Source organism: Schistocerca gregaria, chromosome 7, assembly GCF_023897955.1.
Source record: "Schistocerca gregaria isolate iqSchGreg1 chromosome 7, iqSchGreg1.2, whole genome shotgun sequence".
In the NCBI taxonomy this organism is placed as follows: domain Eukaryota; kingdom Metazoa; phylum Arthropoda; class Insecta; order Orthoptera; family Acrididae; genus Schistocerca; species Schistocerca gregaria.
The window spans coordinates 205,824,673-205,837,733 of NC_064926.1; the positions used below are offsets into that span (position 1 = coordinate 205,824,673).

The 13,061-nt window shown below is 38.6% G+C and overlaps 1 protein-coding gene across 4 annotated transcripts in view; it reads left to right on the top strand.

The window, feature by feature from the left end:
• LOC126281596 (rho GTPase-activating protein Graf-like) overlaps window positions 1-13,061 on the top strand; it is a 541,774-nt gene that overhangs the window by 462,398 nt on the left and 66,315 nt on the right. For all 4 annotated transcript variants that reach the window (XM_049980690.1, XM_049980689.1, XM_049980691.1 and 1 more), the window contains 4 exons: window positions 1,410-1,472; window positions 2,725-2,794; window positions 3,716-3,813; window positions 8,348-8,442. In XM_049980690.1, the coding sequence (XP_049836647.1) occupies window positions 1,410-1,472; window positions 2,725-2,794; window positions 3,716-3,813; window positions 8,348-8,442 (326 nt within the window). The remainder of the gene's footprint in view (window positions 1-1,409; window positions 1,473-2,724; window positions 2,795-3,715; window positions 3,814-8,347; window positions 8,443-13,061) is intronic.

Consider the following 13,061-nt stretch of genomic DNA (forward strand, 5'->3'; position numbering starts at 1 on the left):
ACGTTGCTCAGATTCCACTAGAACTACTGTGAGAAACTGTTGATTACGTTGTTTTACAGATGGAGCATCTTGTTGATGTCTCTAGTGGTCATACTGAACAAATAGTATAAGTGGAGATTAACAAGAAGACATGCATGGAAAAATGGGCTAACCCTCAAATGCAAAAACTTACAGCTAAGTGTTTCCATCTATTGCTGTGTACAGGAACTATCAAAATTGACATTGGTCTCAGTCCTATATGATTTATGGGTGAGTCCAACGTAAATTTTGATAGTTTCTGTACCAAGCACCAGATGACAACATACATTTAAGGATTAGCCCATTTTTCTGCGAATATCTTCATAATAGTATCAACATTATACCTTTCTCACTTATTTGACCTTTTCTGTCCAGGTCCTATTCGTAATCCATTACATATGAAAACATTTCTATACGTCTTTCTTGCATTTGCAGTGTCGGATTTGCACTTGGTGGCCAAAATTGGAACTAATTTTTTTCCGGTATAAATTGGTTCCACATTAATGCATTAGCAGTCTACCAAGTTTTGCTGCCATATAGTAATTGCATTCCACACCGGACTGCTATGAGAAGCTGCCCTTTAATTACAACCACCCAACACTAATCAGTGATTTATTTGATATGTGCAGTTTTCGGGCATTGTCAAAACATTTTATGAAAGTGAAAATTAATATGTAAAAATGTGTGTGTAATTTTTTTTTTTGGAGGAAAATCTTCATTGAGAATAAGTCTTTTAGACAGCAAGTGTGAACATAAATCACGATTGTTTTTATGAAGAGGCAGAGGTGAAATAATTTTAAAATCCTGTCTACACTACACAGAGTTCTTCTGCTTAGAGATTTGTGTTCACTTTCGTATCTTCTTAATGTCCTACTCTTGGCCGTGTGCACCTTAATTAATGTTAGAAGTCAGTTAAGGCTAATTAATACCTCTGCCTTTCTCATTCTGAAGGAAAGAGGAGCCGCAGGACATGAAGGCAATCTTTCCTTATTTCCTCGTCTCATTCCTCCTCTTAGCTTATGTCTCTCTCTGATCTGTTCTTTTCTTTCAATTCATTTCACTGGTTTCTTTTGCCATTGACTGTGTTTGGATATCTATTCCATTTGCATTCCAAGTTTTATAACTGATGGTGGAATGTTAAACTGTGTGAAACTTTCATAGCATTACGTATTGAATTTTTATTCCATAATAATTACTTGTTATAGTGGTTTGCAGTGTTTTATACATTTTAATTACATCTAATAGAATTAATATGAAATTTTAATAGGTTTGTGGAATGGGCTTAGTGTTAGAGATTTGCTTGCTTTTTCTACTTACAATTTCAAAATCATAATAGTAACCAGTGTGGAAGTTTTGTTTGCATATTAAACAAAAGCATGCTGGCATTACAGACAAGAAATAACTTCGATGCAACTCGAGATCATACGGAGAAGCTCAAAAAGAAAATGCAGGAGGTATGTATTGTTATCTCTCTCTCTCTCTCTCTCTCTCTCTCTCTCTCTCTCTCTCTCTCTCTCTCTCTCTTCCTGTCACAATTTTGTTTACGCTGCAAAGCTTTTTTCAGTTTCTAGAGCAGTTTTGTAATAGTAATAATAGTAACACCACCATTTGTTATTTACCCTGTATGGTTTTGTATAGTAATTGCCTTTTGTAGTATGGTATATATTAGGTAAATATTAGGCCCCAGAATTACTGATAGAGAAGCTTACAGGCTGAGAAATAATAAGGAAATAGAAAAATACACAGGCATACACGGTCACAAGAGAAAACACGAGACTTAAATTTTATTGGCACGTTATAGAAATGGCACCCAGTAGGTTGACAAAAAAAAAAAGTAGAATTCTTCAAAAACAGAAGTAAGACCAAAACTGAGCCAATTTAATGGATCACCGTGAATAAGGAGGATCTTAGAGAAAGTAGCTGGTGTAACTCAGGTAGACGTTACAGATAGAAAAACATTCAAGAAAAGATATTTGCTTGGAAAGTTCGTCAGAGGGACATTAGAGAATGGACTGTAACACTGTGGTGTGATAAAAGAAATATACTTAATTCTGAAAGGATAAAACAAATCTGGACACAAAGGAAGCCAAATTGTACCTTGCATGGTCCTGTTGGGCCCATACGTGAATAAATAATATAGATTAGGCACCTCAAAATTAAAGTGACCACCTCGAATTGAATTTTTGTCAGTTTTTTTATAATATAAATGTTGTCAAGTTGATAATTTGTTGTTTTCAGAATCCACTGAACTTCACCCACATGAATTTTAAGCTAAACTATTAAGTTGTTTTTCTAACAATATTAATTAGGAAAAACAACTCCAGCAATAGAAAATCTAGGCTGAAATAACAATATGAATTAGGGTATCTTGCTGCCTACCCCATACAGGAAGTGTTGAGCAGCAGACAGGCATAGTTGTAAGTAGCCTGTTGGATCCAACAGTCTCCTTCTAAATTTGCTTGTCCACCAGACAATACCTTCTGTAGATGGTGAGTAGCAAGATTTTATAATTCGTATTGTTTCTGGAACCCAGATTTTCCATTGTTGGAGTTGTTTTTCTGTGTTTTATGTTCCTCGCAGAAATTTTTGCTGATAATACGCACTATGTTAAAATAGCAACATAGACAAATTGGCCTAAATATCACACACTTCTCACATTAACGACAAAACATGCTATCATAATTCTTTGTAATTATTTTCTCGCAGATAACAGCTTTGTCTGGAGCGCCTATTAAGCCAAATCGCCATGAAGGTTATTTGTACCTGATGGAAAAGAGTAAGTAGTACTAAGATATAATTATTACCTGCACTTTCCGATTTTGTGGCTGTATTATTAAACAAAGCATGTTCATGAATTTGTTACTGCTTGCATTTGGACTACATTAAAATATTAAACTCCACTTATTACTATTGCATGCATTGGCGGAGGAGGGGGGGGGGGGGGGGGATTCTACTGCTGACAAGTAGCAACTACTGGTGTCCACAAGGCAACAGTATTCTTATGTAGGGCTTGTCCAAAAGTAACGTGTGTGATGCTTTGTCAGAAAGTTGCACATGCACGACAGAGTTGTTTTCAAGCAGATGACAGTAGTATGTCCAGAGTTCTCTATGGCAAACTTAACTGTGGCATTTACACACGTGCTGGTCACCAGTACTGCCGTCAGGCGTCATTATGACCAGGACCCAAACCAAAACTGATAGCTAGATGGACCTCCACTTTGTTGCAAAGTAGTAAAAATTCTTGTTTTTTTCTTTATTTGTGTAATTTCTGCATGTGCTTGGTTCCAAGCTGTATTCTGTTGTAATCCTCAATCCCCTTTGGGCATGCTACCATCATCCATCTGGTAACAACTTGGGTCATGTGTGCACGTCTTTCAGGTGAGGCCTCCATAAAAAGACCATCAAAATGTGAACATTGGCAATTGTTATTTGCCAGCAGTAACCATCTGATGAACAGTTACCTCAAAGAGATTTACTCTGAGTGATCCAATAGTGGACCCAAGAACTATAAATAAACGAATTTACCAGGAAAGCTGGAAGGCTCAGAAAAATGCTTTTGATTGCACCAGCTGATAACATAGGCTTTTATAGGGAATGTAATTTTTATGAACTACAGTATGTGTGGGTGTTTTTTAGTTTATCAACTAAAAGTGAATATTTCCTATTTATGACTACTGAGCTGTTCTTTTGTTGTTAGAGGCTTTTGGCACAACATGGACAAAGCAGTATTGCACTTACCAAAAGGACACCAAAGAATTCACCATGGTACCATACAACCACTTGACAGGGAAGCAGGTAAAATTTCCTGTGTTTTGCTTTCTTTTTTCTCTCACATAAGAATTGTCAGATGTTCATGATACAGGATATTCAGTTCCCTATACAAGTGTTAGTAAGTTGTTATTTTTTTATATACATGTGTGTAATAACTATATTTACAATAAAATGGAGAAGAGCTGACTTACGCAATTTTTTTTTAAAAAAAAGCTATGGCTCCAACTTTGCGTGCCTTCTCCTTTCCTTTCCTCGTGCAGCATGCAGGCTCAACACTGCATGGATAACACTGAAAACAAGTATAATCCAAAATACACATGTTTTTACTAGAAATTACTATTATTGTATGTAAAAAAAAAAACATGCTACTTCTTCCACTTGAAAGCCCTGTGCTTCACTTATATATTACATGCCAAAAATTGATAACTTGTTTATAAAATTATACTTGAAAACACACTATATTTTGTACCATTTGCTTTCAGTTCACTTCTGGGTAAGAATTGTTCAGTTTTTTATGTTTCCCTCTTTCTTTAAAATCTGGAGCTTATGGGTTTCTACCTCACCGCACCCCGCCACCACCGACACTCAGCAAATATGCTTTTAGTACTATGCTTGGCAACAATTTTTGGTTATAGCTGAATCAAACTGTTGCATTCTAGAAGCTACTATCTCTCAGACAATGTTAAATATTGTACAACTCCAACTGTGTTTCGTCCTGTCCTGCCATACATTTCCATGAAGGCCTTGTAAATTGGAATTGTTTGTGTCTTGTAGATGGCTATGTTACGAAGAAAAGAATGTAAGTGTTCTCTGCTACGACTGCATTAAGTCTGTCCATATAGAAAGCAACAGAAGACCACTGAAAGAAAAGTCTCTTTTAAAACAATAAAACTGGAAAAAGCTGCAGAAAAGTTATAAATATGGAAGAATAGTCTTTTTCATCAAGAATATGTCACAGTCATTTACCAACATGAAACTAGCATACCTTTGAATGGCCAACTTGGGCAACGTATGCTGGTTGATCAGGGGAAAGCAAGAACCATTTTATTAGTAATTCTTAGTTCGTTCAGGTTCCCGTAAAGAACAGAAAATGCACTGAGATTTCATGAAACAGTCATTGGAAACCTCCTGGCAATTCTTGACGATAGAATTGCTGTCCCGGGATCCTGGGTTTGATCCTCAGCTGAGTTGGAGATTTTCTGTGCTCGGGGACTGTTATCATCATCATCATCATCATCATCATCATCATCATCATCATCATCATTTGTGACAGTGGCTAGACTGGACTGCAAAAAAAGGAAAAAAATTGGACTGTGTAAAAATTGGGAACTTGAGTATCGACAGTCTTAATGTCAATTTGAAATGCTGTGAACTATTAAGACTGGTGCAAACTATGCTCTATTCGAAGGCAGCTTATTGATGAATATGGTAGGGTTAAAAAACTATTTCAGGAATTTATTTGCCTTATCATTTTGATTATGGCAGTCCCAATATCATCAGCATCCTTTGAGAGCTCATTCAGCACTTCATGATGACTTGAAATTAAAGACCCATTCATTTACTACTCTTTCAGATTCATCAAGACAGGATTGGGAAATTGATTTCACAGATGTAGTGAAAGAAATTGTTCCCCAGACTGTGGAAACACATTTGAACATTTTATGTGAAACCTTGGAGCCTAAAAAGAAACAAAATAAAAGCCTTCTTCTTTTTGAAAGAAATTGTGATTTGCTCTTTCCATTAAGATGCAGTGCACAGTGTTTCAAAGATAGTATATAATAGTAATAATAGATTTATCAATTGCTGATTGCTATCGCAGAGTACACTAAATCTTTACCACTGATCATAAGTAATCTCGGAGAAAAATATAACTGATGTCTTCCCTGCTCCATGATATCTTTTTCAAAATTAAAAGAATAAAATTGTTTCCAAAAAGCACGGGGACATATTTACAAATTGTTTCTCTTTGTACAACAAGAAAATGTTGACTGCCTTACACCTTCCTATACTGTAGATATATGTATTAGCATAACAGTTGTGTTGAAAGATATATGTCTAATCCATATTAGATCAAATCAGTGAGTAGACATGCTTCCCCACACTCTCTCCACCCCACCCCCTTCCAACAATCATTGAAAAGGTTTGTTCCATAAAGTTATGGGCGCGCAGCTGCATAAATTCAGCTGCTGCTTCTAATATTTCGGCTGAATACTGTACAACCATCTTCAGAGGGAGCTGATGTGACTAACGCTCCAGTATTTGCTCCACCCTTTTAAATCCGAGGACCGAGCCACTGCATATGCGGCCAACACATAAATGCTCCCCCTCCCCCAACACACACACACACACACACACACACACACACACACACACACACACACTCTCTCTCTCTCTCTCTCTCTCTCTCTCTCTCTCTCTCTTAAAAACAAGTAGTTGTTTCACAACTGCTGTAACACTTTCTTTGTGGGTATAGGACTTCAGATAATTCTGTACAAACACAGATAAATTTTCTGAATTGCTGTTATATTGTCTGGTTGTATCCTTTCACTGAGTGTCACACAATTGTCAGATCTAAGACACCACATGATAAATTGGAAACTTTCATGTTCGTTGCGAAAGAAATTTTTTCAATACCGTCACCATCAGATCCCCTCGGATCCCATAAGCTATTTTACTTTCGTTAACACCCACTAACAAGAAGAGACCTATCAAGGCCTTCAGTTTAAGAACATCGGTATACAAATTTGCATGCAGAATTATAATGAACAAATTGTCGCCATCTGTTAAGCAATTTCAGCATTCCGAAGGCTTGCTAGCTGCTTCCACCATATCAGTAGCTCCAGGTAACTTTCAAGTAATAATATGGTGTAACTTTATTCCATTTTGTACCTTGATCCATCCAATATAGTAATGGCCATTTTCCTCGCCATCTGCAGTGTTGTGTTCCTGTAATTTTAAATCTTCCAACTGGACTTCAACTTTGTCATGATAAATGTGTACACTTTGTCTTCAAAATTATCTTCAACTTCATTATTATGCCCCTCAAATATCTTTTCCTTTACTTCAAATTGTTTTGGGTCGAGGAGATTGTACGCCTTACTGTAGATTGTAAAAATCAAGTATATGCTCCTTAAATAATAAAACTTGTGAAATAGTGGAACCAGCCGCAGTGTATTAATTTTATATTCTATATTCAGGCGACAAGATTAAACGCTCTGAAGATTCCAAAAGAAAATAATGCATTTTACATTCTAAAGTAGCTTTATACTGCTTACAAAGCTATGTTGAAAACAGTATAGGTGTACCATTGAAATAAAAGTTGTGTGGATGCAGTGTATTGAATGAAGTAATTGGCTCATATTTCAACAACAGAATAGTCACTCCGATAATGAAGCACGTAGCAATGAAAGACATTTGGAAAAGTGAAGCTACTAACGAAAAGGCATAACTGCTGTCAATTGTTGACAAATAATTGACAGAAAATTCCAGTGTGTTGCAATTTGTTCAGCCATGGTGAAAAGAAAGGTAATATTGAATTGTAAAGTAGTAATTAAAAACATCAATATGATGTCAAAATTTGGACTGAAGTCATGGTTGGCACTCATGCTGTGCTGCTACTTGATGGCAGACAGTTTGTATAGGGGGTTTTGCACCATATTGACATTTACTTGTTGTCGTACATCAGTCAATTGTCTTGCACTGTTGGTGTGAGGCAAACTTTAAGTTTTTTCTCATGCCTGTTTACATTCTGTTGATTCATACTCCAGAACCATCAAGAATTTTCTATGTAATGCTGTCAGGATAGAGGGAGAGTGCAGCGAATTCAGATAGGTGGAAAAGGGATAATGAAGTGAAGTGCACAGTAAGTGCTGGAATAAGATAATGAATGAAATGGTCTTAAATGAAATTAGTAAATACCAGAAAGCATGGTTTAGTAAAGGAAATAATTTTTGGTATTGTACATATTGTTGCTAGCATGAGAATGAGTCAATGATAAAGCCATTTTTTTCTAAAAACAGACAAAATTGAGCTGTAATAGCTGCTGCAGAGCAAATTAAACTCAGATGACAGTCTCTGTCTCACTTTGAATACGTTTAAACAGGTAACAGCTGAAACATTGGCAAAGGAAATAATGGTGACAAGGCTGTGCTGTTGAAACTAATCAGACATGTAATCTACTGGAAAAACTAGAATAATTGGTTACTTTAACAATATCTTCATGCCGTGGATGTGTAAGTTTGGAGGACTGCATGCATTTTTAAAGAGCTGCCTGTGTCTATCTACTTAATATTTCTTCCCTTTTTAAAACAGCTAATTTCTTAAACTAATTTCACTGCAACACATTGAACTAATACATGTTTTTAATTTCATCAGAATACAGTATTTCTGTACCTGCAAGGTACTGCATGCTAATATCACTTTCTTTTTTTTTTTTTTTTTTTTTTTTTTTTTTTTTTTTTTTTAGAAAATTCATAATGACAATATGTTTACAGCTGTTGTTTTCCAGTCACAATTTGAGCTGTCAATTTTCATAACTTAAATACTCGTATCTTTACAGGCCCCAGGAGAAACTATAAAGCTTGCATCTTGTGTGAGGAGGATGTCTGAATCCATAGAAAAGCGCTTCTGTTTTGACATTACACCAGAAGACAGGTAAGGTAGCAGTAAGTTGTTATCCGTCAGTTTCTGCCACACCAAAAATAGTTCTTCCTTTTCTTCCTCTTCCTCCTCCTCCTGGAATGTTTCTGCTTATGTAGGTTATTTACAGAGCCTCTTCCAAACATCTCTCTGTCTCCCACAGTCTATCCTTTTGCATCTTCTCCATTGCAGTCCTCTTCAGTTCACACCATCCTTCACCTGGTCTCTCCATCTTATTTGTTATCTTCCACTTGGTATTTGTCTGGATTCTGTCCATTCTAGGGCTCTTCTCGGAAATCTTTTTGGTCCCACTATTTTCATGTGGCCAAAGCATTTAAGCCTAGTACTTTTTATAGTTTCTTTTAGGTGCTTGATCTGCAGGATGTTTCGTAGTATTTTACCGACGATCCATCGTAGAAAGCGCATCTCTTTTGCTTGTATTCTGCATCGATATTTCTTTGCCAAAGTCCAATAGTTTGATCTATAGGTCCAAATATGAAGATAATATGGCATTGCTTGGGCAGGTATTTTCCAATTTATAATTATGTTTGATACATAACAGAAAATTGTTTGAAACTTTATTATCATCTCCAAAATTTTATCATTGATGTTTCCTTTCTTGGGTAATTTACTTTCTAGATGCTTGAAAATATCTCCTTCTTTAATAATTGTCCCTCAGCAAGTTACATCCCTATTTTTTTTCATTTTACCTGCTGATTTTCATTACTTTACTTATCGCTAAGCTTCTTCCTATGCCTGCTTCACCAATTAATCTCTGCCAGATGTTTAGTTGTTCTTTCAGTTTCTGCCCATTTTCTTCCCAAGTCATATGCATGTGCTAGATTTCCATATCAGCTGTTGTTGACCCTTGGCGAATTTCCCTTATGGTGTTGTCTACGACTATATTAAAAAGCACTGGTGGGAGCACACTTCCTTGCCCTGTCAGTTACATACCATTCTAATTTTTTGCTGTCTATTATGACACAGTTGAGGTATTTTTTTGCAGTAAATTATAGTAGTTATTAATAAACTTACGTGTAGTATATATGCACAAGTGTCTTCGTAAATGGATTTCAGAGATAATTTTTCTTTATTTTGTTTTACCGCAAAGAAAATTAATAAGGTGTCGTGATTGAAGTACCATGTTTTCTTGTCAACAAGGTTGTTTGCGTATCCTTCACTTTATAACAACTTGGACTCGGCTGGGGACACTTCCAGTGTGGTGTTTGGATGACGGTGGAGGAATGACAGCACATTACTCCTCAAAAACTGTAACCAGAGGAGGTAGTGATGTTGGATGATGGAATCTGGAACAAAGTCCAATGGCTACAGGAATGTGTGGATAACAAAGAGCTGCTCGACCATTGAATCTCACTCTTTTTAACTCACTATGCACATAGATTATGCTGATGAATTGCTGGAAGCACATTACAACTCGATTATGATTCCTTCTGCTAATTCCATGTGCAGTGCTCTAGATTTCCTGTTCGTCAATACATTAGTCCTGGCGAATCTCAGTTTTAACTGTGGTTGTTTTTTCACATTTCCACTGCATAATCACATGAACAACATTTGACTTGTGTGGCATTGGAAGAATACAAGTGTCCCTGGTGGGTTTGTTACTCATGTGATATCCTTTGCCAAGTTCCCTTGATCAACCCATTCTGCTGTCACTGCCTCCCTCCTGACAACACTGTCTTTCATACTGGTGGGACCACCTCTTGTGTCATGCGGTTATCAGCTCCTCAATCTGTAGGCATATCTGGATACTTTTGACCAGAAAGTGTATGTGATAGAAATATGTATCCTAATGATGAAGAAGCTGTTCTTGAATCAGTCCATCTTAACTGTTCTGCACAGAACAAGAAAGGGAACATCTCACTGTAAGACCTATATTCAAATCGTCCTGCTCTGAACTGGAAAACCTATATTCGGCTCAGGAACTGCAAGAGATTTGCTCCCAGTATACACATGAAATACACTACTGGCCATTAAAATTGCTGCACAAAGAAGAAATGTAGTTGATAAACTGGTATTCATTGGACAAATATATATTTATACTAGAACTGACATGTGATTACATTTTCACGCAATTTGGGTGCATAGATCCTGAGAAATCAGTACCCAGAACAACCACCTGTGGCCGTAATAACGGCCTTGATACTCCTGGGAATTGAGTCAAACACAGCTTCGATGGCATGTAAAGGTACAGCTGCCCATGCAGCTTCAACAGGATACCACAGTTCATCAAGAGCAGTGACTGGCACATTGTGACGGGCCAGTTGCTCGGCCACCATTGACCAGACGTTTTCAATTGGTGAGAGATCTGGAGAATGAGCTGGCCAAGGCAGCAATCGAACATTTTCTGTATCCAGAAAGGCACGTACAGGACCTTCAACATGCGGTCGTGCATTATCCTGCTGAAATGTAGGGTTTCGCAGGGATCGAGTGAAGGGTGGATCCACGGATTGTAACACATCCAAAATGTAATCTCCACAGTTCAAAGTGCCGTCAATGCGAACAAGAGGTGACCGCAATGTGTAACCAATGGCACCCCATACCATCACGCCAGATGATACGCCGGTATGGCGATGACAAATACACGCTGCCAATGTGTGTCCACCACGATGTCGCCAAACACGGATGCGACCATCATGATGCTGTAACCAGAACCTGGATTATCCGAAAAAATGATGTTTTGCCATTCGTGCACCCATGTTCATCGTTGAGTCAAGGGTAACTGCAGCCATGGTCTCCGAGCTGGTAGTCCATGCTGCTGCAAACGTCGTCGAACTGTTCGTGCAGATGGTTGTTGTCTTGCAAATGTCCCCATCTGTTGACTCAGGGATCGAGGCTTGGTTGCACGATCTGTTACAGCCATGCGGATAAGATGCCTGTCATCTCGACTGCTAGTGATACGAGGCCGTTGGGATCCAGCACAGCATTCAGTATTACCCTCCTGAACCAACGGATTCCATATTCTGCTAAAAGTCATTAGGTCTCGACCAATGCGAGCAGCAATGTCGCAATACGATAAACCGCAATTGCGGTAGGCTACAATCCAATGTTTGTAAAAGTCGGAAACATGATGGTATGCATTTCTCCTCCTTACACGAGGCATCACAACAACGTTTCACCAATCAAAGCCAGTCACCTACTGTTTGTGTATGAGAAATCGGTTGGAAACTTTCCTCATCTCAGCATGTTGTAGGTGTTGCCATCGGCGCCAACCTTGTGTGAATGCTCTGAAAAGCTAATAATTTGCATATGACAGCATCTGCTTCCTGTCGGTTAAATTTTGTGTCTGTAGCATGTCATCTTCATGGTGTAGCAATTTTAATGGCCAGTAGTGTATAAGCACGTATGGGTACCATGTTGACAGCAAAGCATGTAATGAAGAATTATTTAGGAATAAAGAGATGACTCACCAAAAGGCAGAAGCATTGCGCCGTTGACAGATACACGAACAAAAGGTACAGAGCTTTGATTTGCTAGCTTTCAGAATGTAATTCTATTCTCAAGCAGAAACACACACACCTGTTTTTGCATGCTCATGTCATACCAGGTCGCCGCCATGCTGTTCATGGACTGGCGTGATTGTTGCTTGGTGGGAATGGGGTAGGAATGGACTAGGACATTGTGGAGGTTGGGTGGGTGCCAGAACACCATTTTGGGAGGGGGTGGAAGTATCTTGGGTAGTATGTTCCTCATTTCAGGGCATGGTGATAGATAATCAAAGCCCTGACGAAAGACGCGGTTCAGTTGATACAGTCCCGGGTGGTTTTGGGTGACAAGGGGAGCGCTTCTTTGGGGTTGGTTCTTGCGATGGGTGTGAGGACCAAGTGAGTGTGGGGATATGGCACGGGGTGAGGGAGTTCTCATAACTGCAGATGCTTCTGCCATGGGTGACCAGGCTGTATGGGATGGTTTTTTTGGTGTGGAAGGGATGGCAGCTGTCAAAATTGCAGATACTGTTGGTGAAGGTGGGTTTGATATGTGCAGATGTGTGGATGGTGTCATCTGAGAGGAGGAGAATGACACCTAGGAAGGTGGCACGGTGGGTGGAGGAGGACCAGGTGAAGTGGATGGGAGGGAAGGTGATGAGATTGTGGAGGAATGAGGAGAAGGTGTCCTGGCCTTGAGTCCAGATTATAAAGACGTCATCAATAAACGTGAACCAGACCATGGGTTTGGGGTTTTGGGAGGCTAGGAATGTTTCCTGTAGGTGGCCCATGAAGAGGTTGGTGTAGGAGGGTGCCATGTGGGTGCCCATTGCTGTGCCACGAATTTGTTTGTATACTTTCCCTTCGAAGGGGAAGTAATTATGGGTTAGGATATAGTTAGATGTATGAAGACTGAAGTGGTGGGTTTGGAATCTGTAGAGCATTGGGAGAGATAGTGTTCAATCACAGCAAGGCCACGGGCATGTGGGGTGTTGGTGTATAAGGAGTTGGGACCCAGGAGGTAAGGATGTGGGGATGTGGAGAGCCAGTCCAGGTATTTTTAATGTGGGGGGGGCTATTTTTTGGACAATTTATATGAATCGTTTGTGTTGTGTCTTCAACATGTTGCAGAAACCTGTTTAGAGAATTCAGTATACTAACTGCTGCAAGTCAGTATATTTGTTCCTAAAT